The 25,896-nt window shown below is 48.8% G+C and overlaps 1 protein-coding gene across 1 annotated transcript in view; it reads left to right on the top strand.

Annotated features, from left to right (window-relative positions):
* The window catches only part of LAMA5 (laminin subunit alpha 5), a 118,863-nt gene that overhangs the window by 75,260 nt on the left and 17,707 nt on the right, over positions 1–25,896 (top strand). Inside the window, exons 19-55 of the mRNA XM_051976700.1 lie at positions 506–558; positions 686–791; positions 1,605–1,704; positions 2,206–2,362; positions 2,870–3,008; positions 3,408–3,550; positions 3,652–3,758; positions 3,963–4,116; positions 6,258–6,418; positions 6,794–6,902; positions 7,692–7,789; positions 8,037–8,238; positions 8,646–8,772; positions 9,171–9,310; positions 10,079–10,194; positions 10,477–10,688; positions 10,761–10,965; positions 11,055–11,199; positions 11,699–11,839; positions 11,974–12,135; positions 12,295–12,396; positions 12,707–12,790; positions 13,136–13,366; positions 13,968–14,081; positions 15,329–15,459; positions 16,956–17,036; positions 18,192–18,406; positions 18,609–18,709; positions 18,899–19,079; positions 19,281–19,424; positions 19,766–19,917; positions 20,004–20,114; positions 20,339–20,450; positions 20,789–20,959; positions 23,101–23,297; positions 23,567–23,683; positions 25,634–25,788. Of these exons, the coding sequence (XP_051832660.1) occupies positions 506–558; positions 686–791; positions 1,605–1,704; positions 2,206–2,362; positions 2,870–3,008; positions 3,408–3,550; positions 3,652–3,758; positions 3,963–4,116; positions 6,258–6,418; positions 6,794–6,902; positions 7,692–7,789; positions 8,037–8,238; positions 8,646–8,772; positions 9,171–9,310; positions 10,079–10,194; positions 10,477–10,688; positions 10,761–10,965; positions 11,055–11,199; positions 11,699–11,839; positions 11,974–12,135; positions 12,295–12,396; positions 12,707–12,790; positions 13,136–13,366; positions 13,968–14,081; positions 15,329–15,459; positions 16,956–17,036; positions 18,192–18,406; positions 18,609–18,709; positions 18,899–19,079; positions 19,281–19,424; positions 19,766–19,917; positions 20,004–20,114; positions 20,339–20,450; positions 20,789–20,959; positions 23,101–23,297; positions 23,567–23,683; positions 25,634–25,788 (5,176 nt within the window). The remainder of the gene's footprint in view (positions 1–505; positions 559–685; positions 792–1,604; positions 1,705–2,205; positions 2,363–2,869; positions 3,009–3,407; positions 3,551–3,651; positions 3,759–3,962; positions 4,117–6,257; positions 6,419–6,793; positions 6,903–7,691; positions 7,790–8,036; positions 8,239–8,645; positions 8,773–9,170; positions 9,311–10,078; positions 10,195–10,476; positions 10,689–10,760; positions 10,966–11,054; positions 11,200–11,698; positions 11,840–11,973; positions 12,136–12,294; positions 12,397–12,706; positions 12,791–13,135; positions 13,367–13,967; positions 14,082–15,328; positions 15,460–16,955; positions 17,037–18,191; positions 18,407–18,608; positions 18,710–18,898; positions 19,080–19,280; positions 19,425–19,765; positions 19,918–20,003; positions 20,115–20,338; positions 20,451–20,788; positions 20,960–23,100; positions 23,298–23,566; positions 23,684–25,633; positions 25,789–25,896) is intronic.

Raw genomic sequence — 25,896 nt, 5'->3', positions numbered from 1 at the left:
TAGGTGCCTGGCACTTAATAAGTGTTTAACAAATGCTCATTCCCACCCATCCCTCTCACTTCCAGTACTTTGAAGACAGGTAAGTCTTCCTTTCGTGAGGTTAAATGTCTCCAATTCCTTCTAATGCTCCTTATGTGGCACAGTTTCCAATCCTCTCCTCTGGTAGTAAGGAAGAATGTCCTTTCTCTTTAAGAAGACCGGGGAAGAATTTTTTTTTTTTTTTAAATTTCTATTTATTTATTTATTTATTTCTGGGGAAGAATTTTAAGGACAGAAGTAAGACCTGAGAGGATTTGGGGTTGACTCCATCTTCTGCTATCTTGTCTGCTCTTCCCCTCCAATATTTCACAGCCACTAATCTCATTTTTACCAGTGCGACTGAGCCGGTATTAGGGCTGCAGGCTTCCCCAGCACGGTGTTGGGGTCTTCCACATTTCTGCCCTATCCTCTCCTGGCTGTGGCTTGCTTTATTCCCTCTACCCTCAAGCAAACCCTCTTCCAACAGGCTGTAGCTGTGATCCTCGAGGTACCATCAGTGGAGTGGCTGAATGTCAGCAGGTGAGTGTCTGGGGGCCAAAGCATAGAAGGTTTGTACAGAAAGTCAAAAGGAAGGTGACATCCTTCAGAGAACAGCCCTGCCTGGCGGTTCTCATGCCTCATTTTCCCTCTGGGCTGTTGTCCACAGGGCAACGGACAGTGCTTCTGCAAACCCAATGTCTGTGGTCAGAAGTGTACCTCCTGCAAGGACGGCTACTTCAGACTGGACCAAACAAACTACTTCGGTTGTAAGAGTGAGTATACCTGAGACCTGAGGTTTAGGGTTTTCGAGAGGAAACTTCAGGGAGATTAAAGACCTGGTCAGAGTTCTCAGACTGACCAAATAGATGCCACAGAGCCCAAAATAGCCATGTTGTTGGTTCCCTTGCCCCACAGCACCATTACAATTATCAATTACAGATAGAGGGGCTATCTAGTCCAACTTCATTTTGCAGAGGATGAAACTGATATTCAGAGAGGAGGAATTACTTCTTCAAGGTCACACAGCAAATTAGTGGCAGAGCCAGAAACAGAACCCAAGTGCAGTGATTCCTGGTCCGTTGCTCTTTTCATGGTGCCATGTGACTGGGCTTCCTCATCAGACAAGAAACGACTATTTACTGACTATTCTTCTATGCTGATGGAAAAAGAAACTCTTCAACCTTAGGGAACTCCCAATCTGGATGCACAAATGAGATTCACACACACACAATTAGAGAATATATAGGGTGAGCATGATTCAGGGATGAATTCTTTTATTCAAAGCATAAATGCAATTGGAAATTGGCCTGAGCCAGAATACTAGGAAGACAAGGACTTAACTGGACCTTGAAGACTGAATATGATTTGAAGATGCAGAGAAGAAAGAGTTGGTTATATTAGGAGAAGGGAATGAAAAGAATAAAACTGGTGGGAATGTGCCTGATCACTGAAGAGATTGATCTAACTGGGATGGAATGAGTAATAAAATTGGCAGTGGAGTGGCTGTTCATCTTGTAGTACCCACAGTCCCACCACCTGCTTTTTAAAATCTGAATATCTTCATGTGCTTCCCTCCTTTTCCACAGCCTGTCAGTGTGACATTGGGGGAGCCCTGGCCCAGGGTTGTGAGCCAAGGATGGGGACCTGTCAATGCCGGCCCAACACACAGGGGCCCACATGCAATGAGTGAGTGCCAGGGCCAAACTGTGGGTGTAGAGGCTGCAGTGCAGCAGCCAAGTACTTTCCATCCCTTCTTCTCATCCCTGAAAGCTCTGGCTACTGAATCAGAAATAGAGGGGTCAGAGGACTCAGGTGTAAGTCTGTTCTCTTATACTTCCTGACCCTCCTCAATTTCTTTATCTGTAAATGAGCATAATAATAATTGCATTCTACCTTCCAGGATGGTTGTGTGAAAAAATTGTATAGACCTTAAAGTGCTATAAATGTGACATTGCTATTATTCTTCTCATTATTCCTGTAAAGTATTAAGTGCAAATGAAGTTCAGTCACCATTTGGTCTAAGTACCATTTTCTCCCACTATTAACCATAAGCTCCAAACAATCCTGACTTCAGTGACCCAAAGGGAATCCACGGCTTTCCTTCCCGGGCAGCTATGGCTTAGATGTTTGGGCAGTTTGTGTCTGAGAGGGGAACCAGACAGAACTTGTGTACCCTGTCTTCCCCAGGCCTGCAAGAGACCATTACCTCCCAGATCTGCACCACATCAGGTTTGAGCTGGAGGAGGGCTCCACACCTGATGGCCGGCCCGTGCGTTTTGGCTACAATCCCTTGGAGTTTGAGAATTTTAGCTGGAGGGGCTATGCCCAGATGACTCCCGTTCAAGTAGGCCATCCTCTTACCTCATTTCCAAATCTTCTCTGTAGACTTTGAGGGAGATGGGGGAGGAGATACTTAAGGAGCCCCTAATCATTTTGGAGAAGCAAGACCCACATTGGAAAAGAGGACCCTAAAATGTCCTCAGGTGTGTGGTTTGAGCTAAATAGGCAGTAAACCTTTTGGAAAGATGGCGTCATGAGTTGGAATAGCTGTGGAAAGCTTTCCTGCATGGGTGAAATGCAATGAGTGGGGCCTTGAGATGGTTTGGCACGGTGCTCCAAGGGAAGGGAACAGTTTGGTTAAAGGTAAAGAATGGGGCTTAAGTGTCTGGGTGAATGGGCATGGGTGGAACTCAGGCTGCAAGTTGGGGGGAGCTGTGCAGGGAAGTGATTGGAGATGAATGGGGGGGTCTTGAACGTCAGGAATGACAGCACTCTGCTGTCTGGGGACTGGGGGGTGGCTGGATCAGGTGAGACCTCCCACATTCCTTCCTGCTTCTTTCTTTCCTCATAGCCCAAAGTAGTGGTGAAACTCAATGTGACGTCGCCTGACCTATTCCATCTTGTCTTCCGCTATGTCAACCGGGGGTCCACAAGTGTGAACGGGAAGGTTTCAGTCCTTGAGGAAGGGAAATTTAACACTTGCAGCAACTGTAAGTGCAGTAGTTTCTCACAACCTTAGAGGAGGAAACTGAGATCTAGAGACATTCACAGACCTACCAGAGGCCCGCCAAGGCCAGCGTTCTTTCCATTACCCCACACTGCTTAATCCCAACTCTCTGAACGATTGTCTGCTTTATCCTTCACCTCTCTGTCCCCTCCTCTTTCCCTTTTTTTACTTTTTTCTCTGTCCCTCTCTGCTCTCTCTCCTCCTGGATCTCAGTGTCCCTCGCTGGCCAGTGTAACAGACTGGGGAGGGGATACAGGCTGGCTAAGACAGCATGACTGTGCTGCAAACTGTGTGTGTAACAGTCAGCCAGGAAGCCATCCTAGGAGATGGAGGATTGGGGAGAACCACCTGGAGGCTCTAACTATTCGCTGGTTGCTTCTAGGCACAGAGCAGACCCACCAGGTCGTATTTGCACCCAGCACGGAGCCTGTGTTTCTTACTGTGCCCCAGAGCAGCTATGGGGAGCCCTTCGTCCTGAACCCCAGTATCTGGTCCCTGGTAATTGAGGCTGAAGGTGTCCTGCTGGTAAGGACCTTCCCCATGGTGGGGAAAGGGAGGAGTCACCCCTCTGATGTGTCCAGCACGACCTATGACAGTTCTCACGGTGGCTTTTGCATCTTCTCCAGGACTATGTGGTCTTGCTTCCCAGTGCATACTATGAAGCCCCCATACTGCAGGTGAAGGTGACTGAGGCCTGTACCTACAGCCCCAAACCTGAGCAAGTCAGGAGCAAGTAAGGACCAGATTTATTTCAGCTTAACATTTAAAGAAGGGCTTTAGAGTCAGCTCAGTGTGCGCTGAAGAGGCGGTGGGTGGGAGGCAGGCAGGCGAGGGGGTCTTTGAGGCCACAGCAGGCTGGAGAGGCCACGAGAGGATGGGTTCTCTGGGCAAGAAGCATGGAGGGCTGCCAATGTGCCTTTCCTTCTCCTTTCCCCAGTTGCCTCCTGTACACCTATCTCCCACTAGACGGCTTCCCCTTTGCTGGAGGGACCGATGCCGTCTGCCGTCTGGACAATAGTCTACCCAAGGTCTGCCAGATGGAGCAGCCTAGTTCCTCTCACCCACTGCTGGCCACTTGCTGGGGCAACGACGTGAGTGCCTGGTTCTCCTTCCCCTCCCCCTGGCAGAATGAGAAGGGTAGGCCATGGGTGGGGGGAGAGGAGGCTCCACCGGCCACCCTGACTGGGGCCTCCCTTGTCATCTCGCTGGATCCTGTTGGCAAGAGGGAGGGGAGCCGCTTCTGCTCCTGTGGCCAGTGACCCCTTCTCTCTGGGAGGTGCCATCTTGTGCCGCTTAGAGTTGACACGAGGAGAAAGAAGATGGACTCTGTGTGCTTTCATGCTTTTCCCAAGAGTCAGCATTCTGGGGCAGCGAGGTGCAGTGCATAGAGCACCAGTCCTGAAGTCAGGAGGACCCAAGTTCAAATCTGGTCTTAGACACTTAGCACTTCTGGCTGTGTGACCCTGGGCACAATTGCCTCAATTCCTTATCTATGATTGACATAGAGAAAGAAATGGCAATTTTGCCAAGAAAACCCCAAATGATATCACCAAGAATTGGACATGAATGAAAATGACTGAACAACAATAACAAGAAATCATTTATACCACGTATCAGATGCTTTTACTATAAAAGAAGATCTAGACAAGGTTGTGGTCTATATTAGAGCCACTATGCAAAGTGTGGCACCTGTGTAAAGTGAAGCTCTGGGGAAATTCCTGTATGAGTAAGCATCCTAATACCATTATAGGAGACTTGCCAAAGTTCAGGGTTTGATTCTCCTAGAATGATGATCTCTAAATCAAGGTTATCATCTATGAAGGATGTCGTCTAAGGAGTCAGTATTACATAAGTAGGTTATTTTAATGGCATTAACTTATATTCATACACCACACTAAGATGTTAAAAGTTCTTTTCCTCACCACAGCACTGTGAAGTAGGCAGTACAAGGGTTTTTCTCACTTTACAGAAGAAATGGGCCCAGAGAGATTAAAGTGACTTCTCTGTGGTCACACAGTTGGGAAGCAGATCTTGGATTTGAGCAGACTGCTCATCCCCATCTTCTCATCTTGTGTAGTTCTTGCCCAATGTTTTCACTACATTGCCTTTAAAAGATCTACCCAGTGTGCTATCAGCCTTGGCAGTACACTCAGCTCCACTGTTGCCTCTCAGTCTTGCTGGCAGGACTAGCCACCTCTTTCCCTCTTCATCTACCATCTGGTTAATGTTCTTTACAGACTAGCTTGGCTATATGCTGCTGCCAACTTACCTTTTCCCCCTGCCCACATGATACATGTATTCTAATGAAGCTCTTTGTATTGCCTCTCACTTGGATTCTTCTACAGTCAGGGTGTTGTGCTACTTGAAAAGTGTCGCATAAAAAGATAGATTAACTATTCCCTTACTTTTCCTGCTGCCACTTGTGGTGACGAGGGGATCTTGGCTCCTTGAAGGCTCTGTCATCCACAAACTCAAGCTAAAAAGGCTTCAGGTACACTCCCAGCAGTAGCTTTTTCTGGTCTTCTGAGGACCAGTCCAGAGACTCATCATCCCCAAGCTGGCTACAGAACGATAATGTTTGTGGTCACAGCAACTCTCCAAGACCATCTACTAATTCCTAAAGGGGCTGAGATCTCTGCCTCAGAGGAGGAATTATCCCCATTCATGAAAAGTATATGCTAGTTCTGGAGTCTAGAAAAAATTATTATTATATGAGAGTTGTTATCTAGATTATAAAGGAAAGCCATGATATGCACAATTCTGTGTAGAAGAGATGTTATCTGTGGGAGCCAGGGTGATGTAGTAAATAGAGAATTGGGCCTTGGAGTAAAGCCCACCATGGTTCAAATCCTGTCCTAAGTGGTTGTGGCCAAGACATCCCAGCTGTAAGTTTTCTAATCATTGTAAGGATCAAATGAAGCAACACATGCAAAATTAGAGAATAATACATAGGAAAGATACAGTAAGGATGTATCATTGTAGGAAAGATGTATTAGAAGGAGATAATACTCTAAAGAAAGAGATGGATGATGGCATTTTGATGAGGGAGTATATGAAAGGACACCTGTACATGGGATACTTCCCAAATAGTGGTCTTGTAAGATTATTTTGTTTCCTGAATGGGGCAGCCTGTAAGAAAAGGGAGATGGGGGCTACAAGGGATGGGCACGAATAGACCCTGTCATTTGTTGAGAGGAATGCCATGATGTCTCCCTCTACTTCCTGCTGCCAGGTGGATGTCCAAGTGCAAATTGTCGTGCCCCAGCCTGGCCAGTATGCCCTTGTAGTGGAGTACGCCAATGAGAAGGATCTTCAGGGTTTGAGCGTGGCTGTGCACACTCCCCAGTGGACCCCCCAACAAGGACTGCTCACCCTCTACCCCTGCCAGTACAGGTATTTGTTTCCTGTCCTGCCTTGCTCTGTCCCTTGCTGGCAGCCAACCTGTTTTCTGGAAGATGGCAATGAGACACTGGCTTTAGTGGGGCGGTTGTGGGGCTCAGTCTCCTCCAAATTCACTGACAGTAAGTAAGTGGACGTGCCGATGGGCTGGTTTGTCTGAGGTTGGAAGGCAGGAGTCTAGGCTTCAGGGGAATTGGGCCCTGTCTTGCATCTCAGGTACTTGGGGACCTGATGGAGATCAGGGCTTGTTCAGAAAACTTGCCAGGTTGGGATAGTGAAATGGGGATGGATTAGGGATAGGAGTAAGAACCAGGATGAATTTTTCAGCCTCTCTCTGTCCATTCACTCGCTTCTACCTGATTCTTGCAGTTTTCTGTGCCGAGGTACTGCCTTAGATTCCCAGAATCGCCTCTTGGCTTTTGAAGTCACTGGCGAGGCTAGCATCCGGCTCACGGCAGAACACGCACAATTCTTACTGGTAAGGATGCTGAGCCAAGACTTGCCCAGATATCTGGAGAGTCACTGGGCCTCTCACGTGGAAGACATTCAGTAAACGGTGACGTGGGTGAAAAACACAGACATGGTATTCCAATTCAAATCCCCCCAAATGAACAGAGAGATGAGAATTTAATTCATCAAAAAAAAAAAAAAAAGGCATCTACACTTGCTTGGGTCTAGCCCTGTCCTAGTTTTGGATGATAATAAAATACTGTAGGGTGCGAGGATAATTTGAGAGACAACATTTACAAGTTATTGAATGATTATATAAGCAGAGTCAGATGGGTAATATTGTGCTTGCTTTTTTTTTTCCTTTTTGAAAGTAAGTGCTTTCAAAATCCAAAAGGAGAAATGTCACTATAGGCTAGTGTAATCAGGAAGGCTTTGTCTTCTATACAGTGAGAAGGTGATCTAGTTAGAGTTACTTAAACTTTTTCCATTTGTGACTCCTTTTTGCCTGAGAAATGTAGGGTTTATAGGCATATAAAATAGGTATACAAATCAAACATTTATTGAAAATAAAATTGATAATAAATCAATTGAAATAAATTAATTTCATGATTCCCTACATTTACTTATGAGACCCTATAAGGGGATTTGAACTGGGCTGTGAAGAAAAGGTAGAATTTGGAAAAGCATAAGGGAGGAAAGTAGGCAAGCCAGACACTAATGAATCCTATTATCTGCTTTCCCTGGGTACATTCTCTGCTTTACCTCCGTCTCCCAGCAAGTTCACTGATCTAAATTGTTCTTTTCTCTCCTTCCACAGTATCGCATTTACTTGGTCCCCATGAGTAAGTTCACCACAGAGTTTGTGGAACCCAAAGTTCACTGCATCAGTAGCCACGGGACCTTTGGACTGAGCAGGTATTCAGGCCAGAGTTAAGGACTTCTCCAATCCTAGATCTCAGCCCTGTTGAGGGGTGGTACTTTCCCTTTCGCATCCGGGCCCTAAACCATCCTCATGGCCTGGTCTCCTGGGATGGGGAAGAGAAGAGGCCTTGTAGCTCCTGTTTGGCCTGAGCGCCTTTGCTAGTCCTACCTTTCCTCACTGCCCTAAGCCTTGTGGGAAGTCCTACCTTGGCCGTTCTGACCCCCTTGTTTTTTATTCCAGTGGTTCCTGCCTCCCTTCGCGCTTCCAGAAGCTGTCCCAGCCCATCGTATTAACAGAGTGCAAGGTCCTGCCCGTGCCGCCCGACTTCCCCTTGAGCCACATGCACGCAGTCACTCCTGCCGGACCCCCGCTGAGTCCTCAGCCTCACCCACCCACAGCTGCGGACCCCACCATTGAGCCCACCCTCTTGCAGTCTCCGCAGGTGAGGGTGATGCTGCCTGACGCACTGCAGATGGGAGGTTGGGAGGGACTCCCACTCATTTAAAGTTGATTTAAAACTCATGAGAGGAGTTGGGGAAGGTAAATATGGGTTTTAGGGGGGTGGCCTAGGGATTAGAGGGGGAAATCAGGAGACATTTCAATCAATAGGGAGGGAAGATATTCTGGCAGGAAGAGCTCGAGCTTGTTGGTTCAGAGACCTAAACTTTGCTTCTAGCTTCATTCCCAACTCACCTGGTGGCCATGATCAGATCAGTTCCCTTCCTCTTTGCCTCATTTGTCCATCTGTGACAGAGAGCGTGGGCCTGCCCTTGGGAAGTCAAGGATGGAAGAGAGGGGGGAGGGAGAAAGAGGCCTTATTGGCCCCCTCCCTGGGGGTTCTCTCCGCAGAGCACTGTCGTGTTTAGCACTCACATCCCGACCCTGGGGCGTTACGCCTTCCTGCTCCATAGTTACCAACCCAACCTCCCCACTTTCCCTGTGGAAGTGCTCATCAATGGAGGCCGGGTCTGGCACGGTGAGTTGGAGTTGGGGGGAGGGGAGTACAAAGGAAAGCTCTAGAGAAGCTAGGGATCCTCCAGAGTCCCCAAGGGATGAGATGGGCCGAGTGAAGTCGCTTTGCTGAGAAGCTGCTGTGTGCACGAATGGGTCTCCCATCCTTTTTCATACAGATCCACAGTAATGTGCTTAGTGTAGGGCCAATGGTGTCTCATACACTAGCCAAGCAGTGTGCTTGTTGGGTTACCTGGCGGGAGGCGGCCAGGAAACGCCAGGCTGAGGGTGGGCTAGGCGCAGCTCGGGGTGCCGCAGGGCGCAGCTGGGGGGCTGGCTCGGCCTCGGCTGCAGGGCCCCTGCCCCGAGCGCTGATCCCCGGCCTGTCGCTGCGTTTGCCCCCCCCCCCCCTTGGCTTTCCAGGCCAGGCCAACGCCACCTTCTGCCCCCACGCTTACGGCTGCCGCAGCCTGGTTGTGTGCGAGGGTCAGGTCGTCCTGGACGTGACGGACAACGAGCTGACCGTGACGGTCCGTGTGCCTGAGGGTCAGCAGCTGTGGCTGGTGAGTGGCCGGGACTCGGACTCTGGGAGGGAAGGTCTGCTCTGGCTCCCCTTTCACTTCCAGAACCTCAGACTGCAGAGTGCAGCCGCGGCGCTCGGCCAGTGACAAGGCTGCCCTAGCTAGGGCAACAGTCGAGAAGGGCTGCTGTGACCCGAGCACTTGGCTCTGTTCCAGCAGCTGGTGAAAGCCGGGACTGCCTATATATCCTTCTGTCAGCCTCAGCCCAGCTGAATTAGGAAGAGAAAAAAAGCTTCTGGTCCAGTGGGAAGAGCCCTGAGCTTTTTTTTCTCTAGTGGACTCAGGAGTCCTGTTCCCAGCTTTCACCTGAGGAGCCCATTGGAAGCAAGGACAGAGAAAAGAGCTGTGGGGCTGACTCCTGGCATAGGCTCCTCGACTGGCAGATATAGGGACTGATCAGAAACCACCCCCCCCCCCCCCAGGCTGCATATTGATTTAGGAAGCCACAAATTAACCGTCTGTGTTGTGTTTTGTTTCCTTTGTTAAACATTTCCCAATTTCGTTTTAATCTGTTTGGGCACTTTTGAGTTTGATGCTCCTGGACTGGATAGTTTCTCAATCCAGACCTCCCATGAGTTCTGCATTATTACCTGTCTAACCTTGGAAGCACAAGCAAGACCCCTTTTATCAGGGGAATAAGAGCTGGGATGACCAGTCCTCCTCTTCCTCCTCCTCCCGCGGGTGGGCACAAGCTGGATCTTTGGCTCCCTCACTAGAGTCAGACATGATCTTTAGAGCTTCCCCCCGCAGGACTATGTGCTCGTTGTCCCTGAGGATGGCTACAGCTCCAACTACCTCCGAGAGGAACCTCTGGACAAATCCTATGATTTTATCAGTCTTTGTGCAGCCAATGGCTTTTACATCAGGTATGAGCGGGCTGGAGCAGCGGTGGTGGAGGAAGGTATCCAGGACTTGAGTGGAGGTCAGGACGGTGGCTATTAGATTGCCTGGAGGTGGAAATGGGGGGATCTAGACGTTGGGACTGGGGACGTGAGGGAGGTTTGGGGACTCGGGGCTGGGAAGGAGATCTTGGGAAGTTGGGACAAGGTTTAGGGGAATTGGCAGGAGTTTGAGTAGTGTGTGTGTGGCAGCAGGGGGAGCGCCTAAAGAGTTCAGTGATTCTGACTTGCCGCCTGTCACTCCCCCAGCCCTGCCAGCTCACCTCCCTTCTGCCGGGACGCCGCCATCTCCCTGTCCCTCTTCTACAACAACGGGGCCCAGCCCTGCCGTTGCCACGAAGTGGGAGCCACCGGCCCCACCTGCGAGCCCTTCGGGGGCCAGTGCCCCTGTCGAGCCCACGTCATCGGCCGCGACTGCTCCCGCTGCGCCACCGGTTACTGGGGCTTCCCGAACTGCAGGCGTGAGTCCTCCTCCCCCTCCCCCCAGCCCAAGCCCCGTTCTGGCCAGCCCTGACCCAGTCCTCCCTTCGCAGCCTGTGACTGCGGGAGCCGCCTCTGCGACGAAGCCTCCGGCCGGTGCATCTGCCCGCCCCGCACCATCCCGCCCGACTGCGTGGTCTGCCAGGCCCAGACGTTCGGCTGCCACCCCCTGGTGGGCTGTGAGGACTGCAACTGCTCGCGCCCCGGCGTCAAGGACTTCTCGGACCCCGGCTGCGACCTGGACAGCGGGCAGTGCAGGTGGGAGGGGCCGGGGGAGGGCTGGCAAGCGGGCGCCCGCTGCAGGGGAGCCGCCAGCCTGACGGCCGAGCCGCCGCTCTCCCTCACAGGTGCAAGCCCAACGTCGTCGGCCGCCGCTGTGACACGTGCGCCCCTGGCTTCTATGGCTATCCCAGCTGCCGGCGGTGCCAGTGCCACGAGGCGGGCACAGTGGCCGGAGTCTGTGACCCTGTCACCGGCCAGTGCCATTGTAAGGTGAGTCTGGAGCCTGCGATGGGACCTTTTGCTTTATTATAAAAATGAAGAATCATGAAGCATTATGGAACACTTTAATAAATACTATTTCACTTAATTCTAACAACAGCCCCGTCAGGGAGTCAGGGTGGGGATTCTTGCTCCCATTTTACAGATGAATGAGTGCTGAGGCACCGAGAAACCACACAGAGAGAGCAGGGGAGAGCTGGCCCCAGGCCTGGCGTCTTCGGGGCCGGGCTCTTCCTGCTTGTCGCACACCTCCCAGAGTAACTAGTTAAGTCAGGTGCCATCTGTAACGTTGGTGCTGTGAGATGTAGAGGCATCCCAGGAGGGAACATCCCCCTCTTGAGCCAGGGAATCCCTGATGGCCTCCTGGTTCCCGGCCCACTTCTGCGCTGGGCCTCTGGCCCAGGAAGGGCACTTGTCCTCTGGGAAGAGCCGAGCCCGCTCTCAGAGAGAAAGCTCACCCCCCCCCCCCCCGCCCTGTGTCCGCGTGCAGGACAACGTGGAGGGTGGACGCTGTGACCAGTGCCGCCTGGGCACCTTTTCCCTGGATGCTTCCAACCCCAAGGGCTGCACTCGCTGTTTTTGCTTTGGGGCCACTGACCGGTGCCGGAGCTCCCAGCAAGTCCGTGGGGAGGTGAGAAGCCCTAGGAGATGGAAGGCTGGCCGGGGAGGGGCGCGGGCCCGCAGCCTGGGGTCCTAGCGCGAGCCTGCCTTCATCCCCAGCCCTGGCCTCTCACCCGCTCCCTTTGTTTGCATGCTCTCCCACAGTACATAGACATGCGAGGGTGGGTGCTGGTGAGTGGGGAGCGGCAGCAGGTGCCAACTTCGCTTCGCGCGGATGCTGGGCTGGTCCACGCTGACCTGCGCAATGTTCCCGAGGCGTTTCAGGACCTTTACTGGCAGGCGCCTGCCTCCTACCTGGGGGACCGGGTGAGTGGGGGAGGGGCTTGGCCCAGGGAATCGGGGGCAGAACGCCTCTGGGTTAAGGCAGCCCTTTGGGGTTGGAATGTTTCGGGGCTGTGATAGAGAATCTGGGTCTGGGGCAGGAGCTGGTGGGAGAAGAGGAAGGTCTGATCACACGTCTTGCAGGTGTCTTCTTATGGGGGGAGCCTGCGCTACGAGCTGCATTCGGAGACCCAGCGTGGGGATGTCTTTGTCCCCACTGAGAGCCGGCCAGACGTGATCCTGAAGGTGACGACAGAGGGCGGGATGGGGAAATGAGGGAATGATGGGCCGGAGCTGGGGGAGCTGGAGGGGAATAAAACCTGGGGACGGGAGGGCAGGAAGGGAAAGGTGACCTCAGCTCATTCGCATAGAGAACCTGTGGTGGGAGGCGGGGAGACCCAAGAGCACACAGATAGGGCACAACGGGGGACCGAGTACTAGGTGAAGCGTTAGGGAACATAGCGCTGGACAACCATGGCTTCTCCCAAAGGCGAGGGGTCAATCCAGGCATTTCGGAGGCACTGGAGCCACCCATCTTCACCTTTGTTCTCTACAGGGAAACCAGATGAGTATCACTTTCCTAGAGAGTTCCTACCCGTCTCCTGGGGACATTCATCGAGGAAAGGTGGATCTGGTGGAGGTCAGTGGGGATAGGGAAGCACATATAGGGACTCTCTGTGGGTCCTGTAGCCCCTTCCTTCTCATAAGCTGACAGCACTCTCAGCCACAGTCTTTTTTTCCAGGCCCAAAGTTTTCTAGGGAGGGGAACTCAGAAGTATTTCTTCCCATTTCACAGGGCAGAAAACTGAGTCACACATAGAAGGGCATTCCCCAAAAATCCTATCACAAGTTAAGGGACACACCTGTCTATTGAACTGAAATGCCAATAAGGAATGCGTCTAGGAAGCAGACACTCAAGAAAAACAAACTTTGGTGAAGCTTCCATTTTCTAGGTGACCCTGAGCATCCCTTTCCTCCCCGGTAGGGCAACTTCCGCCACACAGAGACTCACAACCCCGTCTCCCGGGAGGAGCTCATGATGGTGCTGGCTGGCCTGGAGCAGCTGCAGATCCGTGCCCTCTTCTCTCAGATCTCCTCGGCCGTCTCCCTTCAGAGGGTGGTGCTGGAGGTGGTGATGGACGGCCCTGGGGGAGTCCAGGCCAGCAATGTGGAGGTCTGCATGTGTCCCGCCAACTACCGCGGGGACTCCTGCCAGGTAAGAAAGCGGGCTGCCTCAGGCCTCTTGGATCTGGCTTCCCGACAACTGCCAGAGCAGCATCCTGTTCCTGGAAGGCAGTGAAATAATGCTGACTCCATGGGCAGGTCTGTGGGAAAGAACCTTGTCTTCCCCGTCATTTAGCTAAGACAAAAAGGAGCATACAGTATGACATGTCTACTGACATACAAGCTAATGGATGGGCAAAGAGAAAAGCACCAAGGGAGAATTTACCTTGTTCTGGGGGAGCCTCTCTACCCGGGATGGTCTAGAGGAAGGACCTGGGTCAGAATCTTCATTCTGCCTTTTGTGACCTGCAAGACTGGACAAATCAATTCTCCTTTCTGAGCCTTAATTTCCACTTCTATAAAAGTGGGGGGATAAGAATACAAAAAATCCAAGGTCCTTTCTGATTTGAAGATTTTCTGCTTCAACGACATGACTGCACACAGGTTGCTACCAGATGATCAGAATCATCCATGATCTTGAGATACCCGGTCTTCATTGGGGACCTTCCATTGCTTTTATCTCCTGAGTGTTCCCTCCCACCATCTTCACAGATTTTGTTATCTGCCTTTTTCCCCTTCCTCATCTCCCCTAGGAATGTGCTCCTGGCTATTACCGAGACACCAAGGGCCACTTCCTGGGCAAATGCATTCCCTGTCACTGCAACGGGCACTCAGACCGATGCCTCCCGGGCTCAGGCATCTGTGTGGTGAGTCCCAGCCCTGGTCAGGCAGGGTGCTGAGGTGGGGTCTTAGTAATCCTGAGCGTTCCCTGAACTCCAGGCAAAGGGTTTTGGGGACAGAAAATTACAAGGGTAGAATGAGGGAGAGGGCTTGAGCCCAGGTCAGAGGGATGGAAATTGCCAAGATTGTTGAAGGAGACTTGACTTTATCTACAAAACTAAGAAGGGTTAACATACGGAATTGCTCTCGATAGCCATAGAAGACTCAGTCAAAAGAAAGAAGTTTAAATAAAATCAAGTTATGCCATAATTAATCAATTCAGCAATAAGTATATATTAAGCATCTACTAGGTGCCAGGCACTGTGTTAGAAGCCGGGGATACAAAAAACACTGATGATTAAACATGTCTGACCAAGGATAAGGAGCCTCATCTCCCAAAGCCTGTGATTTCTCATATATTAAATCAAGTGATGGAGCACCTCATTTCAAGCAGGATGCTGACATGGTATAACACATCCAGAGAAGGATGACCATGTCACACGAACATAGGTTGAAGGAATAGAGCACATTTCGCTTGGAGTCAGGAAGACTTTGCCAGTGAAAGGGATGGCCTGGATTGCTATATTCAAAGAATAGGAGTTCATCAGAACTGTCTGTCTTCCTTGGCTATGGAAACAGAACTGGAAACAGTGGGTTGTAGAGAAGTTGCAGAGAAGATATATCCAGAATTGTTAAGAAGGGTAATGAGTTGCTTGTCTCAGGAGGTAGTGAATTCCCTGTCCCCAGAGGTCTTTATGCAGAGACTGGATAATCACTTATGAAAGATTCTTATTCATGCACAGCTTAAGTTAGATTATCCCCAAGGACTCTTGCAACTCTGAAGTCCCGCGAATAGTGTTTACCGTCTTCCAGGGTCCCCAACCCAGATCACTGCCCTTAGTTCTTGAACTAGGGGCAGATTCCCATGTGCCCTGGGAAATCTCATTCTCCCTAGTGGTTCCCAGAACTCAGGGTGAAGTTAAAGATGCATGTTTGGGAATTTGATCTAGTTAACCTAAGTTGTGGGCACCAATCTACCCTGAAGGGCGGGATTCTGCACAGCCTCCCACCATGAATATAAACTTCTGGACCAACCAGAGACAGAGAGTCAGCTCCTTAGAAGTGATCAGGAGAGGGATGACTACTGGAAAAGCTCATCTGTCATGGGGGCCAGGCTCATTGACCTTCCAGTACCCAAAAGATGCTATGGTACATGTTTACTTGACTCTCCCAGGGGTGCCAACACAACACTGAGGGTGACCACTGTGAACGGTGCAAAGATGGCTTTGTGAGCAATGCAACTCAAGATCAATCATCTTCCTTCTGCATCAGTTGCCCCTGCCCTCTCTCTGTGCCTTCCAACAAGTAAGTGCTACTAAGTGGTTCCCCATGCTCTTCCTGAAGTGGGAATTTATTGCCTCCAGAAGAAGGCAACCTGTTTTCCTTTACAACAGCTCTAGTGTTATAAAATCTGCCTACTAAGCTAAAAGTTGCCTCTGCAATTTCTACCTTACCCATTCTTTCTAGCTCTGCTTCCTGTAGCCAAGCATGACCAGTCAAATTAATCCCTATTCTCTAGATACTCAAGTACAATTAATATATCCCTCTCTCTGCCAAAGTCTTCTTTACTTTGAGCTAAACATCTCAGTTCCATCAGGCTCTTTTCTAAGCCATTTTCATTCTTCTGTTTGATATAAGTTCATTTTTATTCGACTTATAATCACTTCTCTAAGAATGATGCCTTCCCTAATTGGTTTCGGTGAAAGGGTCTGTTATTGGACCTTAGCCCTTGATCATCTGAGTTATCTTCCCAGAGTTAATAGCTCTTTCCTTGGAATAGATTAAGGGGATCTTTGTCACAGAGCTTTTTTGTTTCATTTTTTGCTAAGTCTGAATCCCCAAAGGAGAACCCTGTCTGCTCATGAGCCTGCTTGGCCATCTGGGTTCAGAGACTGGCAACATCTGAGCCCTAATTATGTTTTTCACTCTGCTGCTTTTGCCATAATAGATGATCAGTTCTGGAATTCGTGACCTCTTGCCATTTTCAGGGTACAAGAATATTTTTCCTAGGGTTTATTTAACAAAAAATATATATATATATAAATTCTGAAACATTACATAAGAGAAGATCACTAAATAGCCATATAAAAAACTATCTTGGGCCCAAACTTGATGGTACTTTAGTTTCCTGACCTAATGTTTAACTAAATTCCCATAGATCTGGATTGGCCATTGGAATTGTTTTTCTTGAGAGCCATGCTATGACATTTATAGCTCCCAAAAAAAGGAATTGCATCTTCTGTTTGAGAACTCACCCTATTTTGATTTGTTGCTGGTTTATGTAGGCATTCTGGACCTAATTTATTCATCCATTCTGAAATCTCAGACTTGCTCATAGCAAGTATGACATAGATTTCTAGGAAGTATAACATAGATTTCTTCTTTCTCCACCTATAGCAGAATAGATAATAAAAACCATGATGTATAACAGCAGCTTTCCCAATTGCTTCAAAAGTAGATCACATCACTTCTGAAAACAGACAAACCCATCCATCACAAGTGTTACTTATCCTTTAGCTGCCCTGTACTCTTATAATTAAGAATATTAGTTCTGTGGGTCACTACCAATTAGTCTGTGAATTCTTTGTGAAGGGGAGACTGGGAACCATGGTACAAAGACATCAACTAAAGAAACTGGGAATTGTTTAGCTAGGAGTAGAGAAGACTGGGTAAGAGGTGGGAAGTATCCATGACAGTTGGTTCAGCGCTACCTATTTAAGTCTGTGTGCTTCAGGCCATTTGGCAGTTGCTAACTGATGGGTTCTGAGAAGATCCATCTACATCTTCCTCTTTCCTTTCAGCTTTGCAGTTGGATGTGTCCATAAGGGTGGAGTTACTCAGTGTCTCTGCCAGCCTGGGTACGCTGGAGCTTCTTGTGAACGGTAAGTAATGATGATACATGGAACCAGTCTTTAAGGTTTGCAAAGTCTTTCCTTGTTTTGTATTCCTTGATCTTCACACCAGCCTATTGAATTAAATGTTGTAGGCAAGAGAGAAAAAGGGAAATGTAATGGAAAATACACTGGTGCTATCTTGGAAGCCCTCTCGCTCTCTTTCTGTCTCTTTCTCCCTCCATATTATATGTGTATACACACACACACACACACACACACACACACACACGTACTTATATGGGCGTCTGCACAGATATACACAGACATATGCCATATTCAAACTACTATCAATTCCCTTCTGTAACCTCTTCCATTTTTTTATGAATTCCTTGTACTCTAGGACAAGCCATCCTTGCCACATGTCTAATCTATTCTAACAAACTCCTAAAAACTATTCCCATTTCATTTCCCCCCTTTAGTTCATCTGTATTGCTAGCAGTCTTTTTTATGTATACATCTGCTCAGTTTACCCTGCTCACAAATCTGCAGTGATTCCCTATCACCAAATAAAGTCCGACTTTTTTTTTTTTTTAACCTGGCATTCAGTCTTCTGCAACTGAGCTCTTCCTTTTATTTTCAATTTTATCCCATATAATTTTTCTCCATATGTTTTATGCTTAAGACAAGTTAGACCATTTTCTGTCCCCAAATACTTCCTGTACTTTCCCACCTCCAAGCATTGTTCATCCCATTCCTTATTCTTGGAATGCTCTCTCCTTCCCTGCTGAATCCCTGACCTGTCCCATTAAAGTAAATCAGATGCCCCTTCCTCCAGAAAGTCTTCAATGACCGTCCTCCCCCTCGGGCAACACGTGCACTGGTTCGCCCTCCCCATGTGCTGGCGGGTCCCATGGTTATCTGTGGAATGGGAACTGTGCGGGCAGGGCCAGTCTGTGCGGTTGGGGCCAGTGCTTAAGCCAGCCTCCAGTCTGAGCCTGACAGTCCTGGGACTGACCGCTCCTGGGCACGGATGCCGACAGGGGAGCGTGGTGGGCGGTGGACTGAAGGAAGCAGAGCTAGTTAATGTGACTCGCGCGTGGTGACCGAGCAGGACCAGACCAGGCTGCCTGGCTATCGAGGTAACTGCCCATGTTGCTGGCCAAGGCTATGCTGATCCACCTGGATAATGCTGCCTCTCCTCAGATGTGCTCCTGGATACTATGGCAACCCCTTGGTGATCGGCAGTTCCTGCCAGCCTTGTGACTGCAGTGGGAACGGTGACCCTAACATGCTGTTCAGTCACTGTGATCCACTGACCGGGGTGTGCTTGGGCTGCATGTACCACACAGCTGGCCCCCACTGTGAGAGCTGTGCTCCTGGTTACTATGGCAATGCTCTGCTCCCCAAGAACTGTACAAGTAAGGATGGGGCTGCCCCGGGTGTGGAAGGAAGGGTAAAGGGGCACCAGTATCCCTGTGCAGAGCAGCTAGGTTCTTCTCCCTAAACAAGCAGGGTCCTAGCATGGAATGAGCTGGGCAGCTTAGTTGGTGGTTTGGACAGAGTGAAGGTGAAAATCTAAGACTTCTTATTCCCGTTGCTCTCTTGTCCTTGCCCTCTCAGAGTGTGACTGCTCACCCTGTGGGACCGAGGTGTGCGATGCTAGAACGGGGCAGTGTCGGTGCAAGGCCGGGGTGACTGGTCAGCGTTGTGATCGCTGTCAGGTAACCCCTGTGGCTTGGCCCAGGACTTGGGAGGGAGAGGGATGGAGCCTCTTGGGCAAAGGGGTCCTGGACATCTGCCTTTATAAAGTTCTCCATCTTGCCTCTAAAGGGTTCACCTTCACAAAAATGGGGAGCTTCATCCCCTACCCCACTTGACACCCTTCTCTTTTTGGCTTTCTCTCCCTCCAGGATGGGCACTATGGCTTTGACAGTTGTGGAGGTTGCCGGCCCTGTAACTGTGGTCTGGGTGCAGTTGGGTCCAGCTGCCACTCCCAGAGTGGGCAGTGCCATTGCCGGGCAGGAGTCAGTGGAACACAGTGCCAGCAGTGTGCCCCTGGCTACTGGGGCTTCAATGAGCATGGCTGTGCCCGTGAGTCTCCAAATCATAGGGGGTCCCTGGGAGAGCAAATAAGGGAAGGAATAAGAGGGGAAGAGTTCTGGGAGGAGGGGCAACAACATTCTAGAAAGGCAAAACGAGCAATGCAGTGAACCCTGAGGATCCGGTTAGGACATTGTCTGAGAGGTGATCTGGATCTGGAGGGTCAGCATCTCAGTAGGTTCTTCTGCACAGGCTGCCAGTGCCGGGGAGGCCACTGTGATCCCCGCACGGGCGAGTGCACCTGCCCCCCTGGCCTAAGTGGGAAACAGTGCGACTCCTGCAGCCACCGGCATCAAGTTCCTGTGACCCACAGCCCTGGGGGCGTCCACTGTGAAGGTGGGTCCCAGCCTGACGCCTGTTTCCTCATCTTCTTCCCCCTCGTTTTCCCTTCTTTGCTTACTGCCCCCTCCTCATCCGCAGCTGTCCACGTCTGGCTGTCGCCTCCCCTCTCTTTGTCTCCTCCCCTCTCCTTGTCTCCTCCCCTGATCACCCCTTTGTTCCCAGACCACTTTGGAGATGGCCTGACTTGGGTCCCAGGCGTGCCATGAGCAAGGCCCGGGTTGGGTAGCCTCGTTATGTCTCCCGATGGGGACTGTGACAAGGGAGATTGGGGTCCCACACCAGCCAGCCCAGCTCCCGCTCCCCACACTGATCTCTGTCCTTGCCTCATCCCAAAGTGTGTGACAGCTGTGTGGTGCTGCTGCTGGATGACCTGGAGCGGATGGAGTCCCTCTTCCCCACCATCCGCCAGCAGCTTAGCAGCCTCAATGCCAGCTCTGTGGCCTGGGCCCGACTGCACGAGATCAACAGCTCCATTGCTGCCCTGGCGGTAGGTCCTCCCAAGCCAAGCGTTCCTCTGTACTCCCTCTCCTAAAGCCCCCAGGGCCTCCAACCTTATCTCCTTTCCCTTCCCAGAATCAGCTCCGGGGCCTGCAGGGGTCTCGGGAGCCAACGAGACAGAGGCTAGACGAGCTGGAGCATCAGAGTGGAGTTCTGGAGGAAGAGACCAACACGCTTCACAGCAGGGCAGGCTCCCCACCTTCCCCCCGAGCTCCCTCCCCGGTCTCTCCCTGCCCCCTTCCTCCTCCTCCGTCACTGAGCGGCTCCTTGGTGGGGTTCTCTGATTAGCCCAGATCAAGTGGGGCAGTCTTTTCCTGTCGTTATCCCCGAACTTCTTTTCTCCAGCTTGGATTCTTCAACCTTTCTCAGCTCTTTAGAGTTCTAGGTTGACTGTGGTCTTGGCCCTCTAGGTGTCAGAGGTTCGAGCCCAGGCAAGTCAGCTACAGGAGAGCTCTGGGGACAACCTGCAGCGGGCAGAGACCTTGCTCCAGAGCCTCCAGAACCTGGATCGTGCTCTAGGGGGTACGTCTGGAAAGAGGGGTATCGGCCCTGACGAGGCCTACCTAGTGACCCAAGTAATGGAGAAGGCGGGCTTGCTTAACAGGAGAAAAGGGAGGGGAGGTCCTGGGGAGGGGATGATGGTAGAAAAAGGTCCTCCACTTTCTGAAGGTTAGATATTATTTGAATTACCACCTTTTTGGAGACATTCTAGAGAAAATTCACATTCACTGTGGGCTAGGCTGGTAGATAACCCTGACAGCATTCTCTGTGAGTGAAGGGAGTAGAGGGCAGAGGTCCCATGGGGATGCTAGTGATCATGGTCACTCATTCCTTTGTCCTCCACTTTGCTTTTTCCCCAGAGCTGAAATCTCAGATGGATAGACTCTCCCCATCTAACACCAGCACAGCCTCTGGTGAAGAGTTCCTTCAGACACTGGCCGAAGTGGAGCGGATGCTACAGGAGATGCGAGACAGGGATTTTGGGGGGCCACGGAATGTGGCTGAAGGGGAGCTGGGAGAAGCACAGAGATGTAAGTGGGAGCCCTGACTCAAGTCCTCAAGAGTCAATAAACAAGAAAATCTTGAAGCAAAGAAGTCTACATTAATATACCTGTGTTCAGTGCTGGGGAAGGCAGGAAAAGGGTGGGTCTTAATCCCTTATCCCTCAGGCCCTTCATAGCCTGAGAAAATAAAACTCAGCTATGTGAATTTCATGATGGGATAAGAATGTAGAGGATGATACTGAGAACCTCTTAAAATATAATTGATTTTTTTGCATAAAGTTTTATTGATACTTCCTTTTGTATACCACTCATTTAACAAAAACAATAATAGCTAGAATTTATGTCGCACTTTAAGGGTGATAAAGCACTTTATAAATATTCTCACTTGATTTTCACAACCATGGGAGGTAGGCACTGGTATTACCTCCATTTCACAGATGAGGAAATGAGACAGGCAGAGCTTAAATGAATTTCCCAGGGACACATGGCTAGTAAGTGTCTAAGATTAAATAAGGGTCCAACACTACCCACTGTACCACCCAGCAGTAGCAGTAGTTTCCATTGTACTGTCCTCCCATTAATCTGTCATTCAAAGCAAAGAAAATCAGTAGAGCAAAACTGAGTAATATGTGTAACAAAAATGTAGCCGTCCATACCTCTAGACCTCCTAGGAGAGGAGAGAAATGTATTACACCAATCATTTTCTAGGGCCAAGACTGGTTATTGAAGTTAATAATTTATTACATTATACTGAATTCAGCTGCTTTTGAGTATTATTTTTCATTTGCATTAGGATAATTATTGTGGATGGTTGTGGTGTTTTTCTTCTTTAAAATATAATGGTTCTCTCTGGGAACAGGTTTCTTGGGGAGGTTTTCTGGAGGCAGCTTTAGTGTCAGTTGAAAGTAATAATCACCTCAAAATGCAGCCAGCTGATAAAATGCAAACGTTTATTTTCTCCTTCCAACATAGCCCGGTTAGTTTTTCTTAGAAACCTATCTTTCTGCTTGGTTCCAAAAGCTCTTGTAGCTGTCCTTTGCCTCTGCTTTCTTCTGCCTCCAGCCAGCACCAAGGTGAAAATTGGAATGAATCTGACTCCACCTCCAAGAGAGGGCTTGTGGGCTTCCTCCCAGAGTGCTCCTTTCTGACTCCTGGCATGTTCTGAAGTGAACTGACTTGCTTCTCTATATATGATCTCCCAAAGGTTAACTCCTCCTGCGAGAGAGTGGGATTGTGGGATCCAAGAGTGGGATTATGGGTTTCCTCCCAGGGTGCTCTCTGGCGCTAAGAGCTTCTTGCTTATATGAACTCTCAAAAGGTGTGAACACAAGCATTGTTTCTATCAGTTTCACTTAGTACCTTGTTTCTTCTGGCCCATAACATCTCCTTGTAAGATCAGATCAATCATATTGAACCATGCTAAATTAGATAATTATTGTCTTTATCAACTCTAATGACTTAACAGTTTGTAAGGATTCCAACAGATGGTGTTTCTCTAGTTCTATTTTCTTTACTCAAGATCAGTCTACATAAGTTTTTCCATGTCTCTTTGAATTCCTCCTACTGAGATTTTCCTTATAAGTACATTATATTTCATTGCAACTATGTACTATAATTTCCTTAAGCATTCCCTGGGCATGGAGTTCCCAGCCAAAAGCCTAGTTCTTGTTCAAATCCTGACTTTGTTATTTTGTTATGTTGTGTGATCTTAGTCAAGTTACTCAACTACACTGAGCTTTAGTGTTCTCAATTATAAAAGGAAGAACTAGGTTAGTGATATGCAAGTGTGGTCTAGGAAACTCCTAGGGGTCCCTGAGACCCTTTTAGGAAGTCTGCAAGACTAAGGGACTGTGACTGCAAAACCATTCTAAAATGTTTTATTTATTTATTTTTTAATATTTTTATTTTTCCCAGTTACATGCAAAATAAATTTTTTGATGTTTTATTTTGGTAAATGCTAATAGATGTAATCTATCTTTGGGAGGAGATCCTCAATAATTTTTAAGAGTATAAAGGGATTCTGAAACAAAAAAGTTGGACACTCACTGGACTGGATGATCTCTAAAGCACCTTTCTGGCTAAATCCCGTGATCCTGTGGTGACCCTTTGGCTGCAAATGACCACTATTTTTTCTCTCTTTCTCTACTACCTTCTTTGTGCCGGGTCAGTACTAAACCGAGTGCAAAGTCAACTAACCAGCCGATGGGAAGAAAGTCAGGCATTGGCATCAAGTATCCGGGAGCGGTTGGCTCAGCACAGTTCACAGCTCATGGATCTCCGGGATGCCTTGAATGAGGCTGTCAATAAGACTCGTCTCACTGAAGAGCTCAACAGTCGTAACCAAGAACACCTGGAAGAGAGGCTGGTGAGAGCGCCCACAGCCCAGAAGCCTGTCTGCCTCTCTCTGGCCCTTTCTCCTCCTCTCTCCCCACCCCGATTCCTGAGCAGGAGACTCGTGAGCTCAACCTCCTGTTGTCCATGGGCAGGGTCATCTCTTTTTGGCCTTCTCCCTTATGCTAGTCTGACAATTTGGTGCTCCCAGAGGAATTACAGGATTCAGGAAGGAGGAGACGAAGGGGGAGGGACTGGGAGCGCTTGAGGAATTCAGTGACATTGATTCCTTCTGGCTTTCAGCAAAAGAAAAAGGAGTTGGAAAGAGAGAATGCAACGCTGAGGGATACTCTGCGCATGGCTGAGGATGCCTTAGCTCAAATTTCTGAACTTTTGCAGACCATGGACAGGGCCAAAGAGGTGAGAGAGGGAGGGCTGGAGGATGGGTAGGTCCAGATGATGAATCATTTCCTGGTTAGGATTAAAAAAAAAAGTTTGAATTGAATTGGGTTGGATGAGACCTGGGAGATGAAGGAGGAGAAAAATGAGGGCCAGGGAAGGGAAGTGACTTGGCCAAGAACACACTTCCAATCAGTGGCAAATCCAGGACTAAAACTTTACCAAGTCTTCTGACTCTCAGTCAAAGCACTTTCTGTTACATCACATCCACATTGTTTTTCTGCATAAATATGTTCGTTTTTTAAACTTTATTTTTTATTTTGATAATAGGTCTATTTCCAAATACATGTAAAGATAGTTTTCAACATTCACCCTTGCAAAACCTTGTATTCCAAATTTTTCTCCCCGTTATCCCTTCACCCTCTCCCTAGACAGATAATCCAATATAGGTTAAACATGTGCAATTCCTCTTAAAACATAGTTCTACATTTATCATGCTACATAAGAAAAATCAGATCAAAAAGGGAAAAAATGAGAAAGGAAAAAAAAAGCAAGCAAACAACAAAAAAGGTGAAAATACTATGTTGTGATCCATATTCAGTACCCATAGTCCTCTTTTTGGATGCAGATGGCTCTCTCCATCACAAGTCTATTGGAACTGGCCTGAAAAATCTCATTGTGTCCATCACAACTGATCATTGTATATAATCTTATTGTTGCCGTGTACAATGATCTCCTGGTTCTGCTCATTTCACTCAGCATCAGTTCATGTAAGTCTCTCTGGGCCTTTCTGATGATCCTGCTGGTCATTTCTTACAGAACAATAATATTACATAATATTCATATACCACAATTTATTCAGCCATTCTCCAATTGATGGGCATCCACTCAGTTTCCAGCTTCTAGCCACTACAAACAGGGCTGCCACAAACATACATATACAGGTCCCTTTCCCTTCTTTAGGATCTCTTTGGGGTATAAGCCCAATAGAAACACTGCTGGGTCAAAGGGTATACACAGTTTGATAATTCTTTGAGTATAGTTCTAGATTGCTCTCCAGAGCGGTTGGATCTGTTCACAACTCCACCAACAATGTATCAGTGTCCTAGTTTTTTCACATGCCCCCAACATTTATCATTCTCTTTTCCTGTCATCTTAGCCAATCTGACAAGTGTGCAGTGATACTTCAAAATTGTTTTAATTTGCATTTCTCTAAATAACAGTGATTTAGAGTATTTTTTTCATATGTTCATTTAAATAGATTTGCATGGTGTGCTTTGTAGATAAATTACAAGTGGGATTAGGGACTAGCATAGTTTTGTTTTGGGGGGATTTTTTTTTGGTCCAGAATAGACTTATGATTTTATTGGTTTAGTGACCTTAGGATGAGAGACTCCTATCAAAGTTGATCAGCATCTGCTTAACATCTTACATTCTTAGAAAACATTGCCTATATGAAATGAAATCATTTGCCTAGGTTCATACAGCCAGTGTATGTGACAGGTGAAGATTGAACCCCAGACATTCTTGACTCTTGAATCTAACTTTATCCAACATGTATTGTACTAGCACAAATAGTATTAAAAAATGTCCACTACCACTCCATCTCCATTCCACTTTGGAAGAAGACCAGAGACTCAAATAGCTCTCAGCCCCTTTCAGAACTATTCATGGAATACAGAGCTCCCTCCCCTCTTAGCATAGAGGCCCTGCCTGAAATATTACAGATAATCCTGAAAATGGATAGCCTCCTGGTGGTCCATAATAGAACTGTTTCTGAGAATTTTTGCGCTGTTTTGCATTTATAGACATTTGCATGTTGAGTTTGTTGCAAAAATCAGGCAGCTTTCGAGGAGCCACCTTAGTGAACGGGAGAGGTTTGGGAAGGCAGGGCAGAGGCCTGGGAGACTGGCGTTGGGCTGAGCTATGTCTTTAAAGGAAAGCCTTGAACATGGTTTTGTCTTTCCCCAGGAGTACGAGCGTCTGGCTGCCAACCTGGATGGTGCCCGAACCCCCCTGATGGAGAAGATGCAGAAGTTCTCTCCTGCAAGCAGCAAGATTCCTCTTGTGGAGCGGGCCGAGGAGCATGCCCGAGAGCTCGACCAGCTGGCGTATAACCTCTCCAGGTGAGGCAGCCCCTGAGGGAGGAGCGCCAGGTTGTTGGGCTGCGGCCTCTGCTGGTGTCCAGCCAGGGAAAGGAGATGGACTTGGGGATGAGACAGAGTGGTCAAAAG

This window comes from Antechinus flavipes, chromosome 2, assembly GCF_016432865.1.
Source record: "Antechinus flavipes isolate AdamAnt ecotype Samford, QLD, Australia chromosome 2, AdamAnt_v2, whole genome shotgun sequence".
NCBI classification, from domain to species: domain Eukaryota; kingdom Metazoa; phylum Chordata; class Mammalia; order Dasyuromorphia; family Dasyuridae; genus Antechinus; species Antechinus flavipes.
This window is presented reverse-complemented; position numbering and strand designations above follow the sequence as displayed.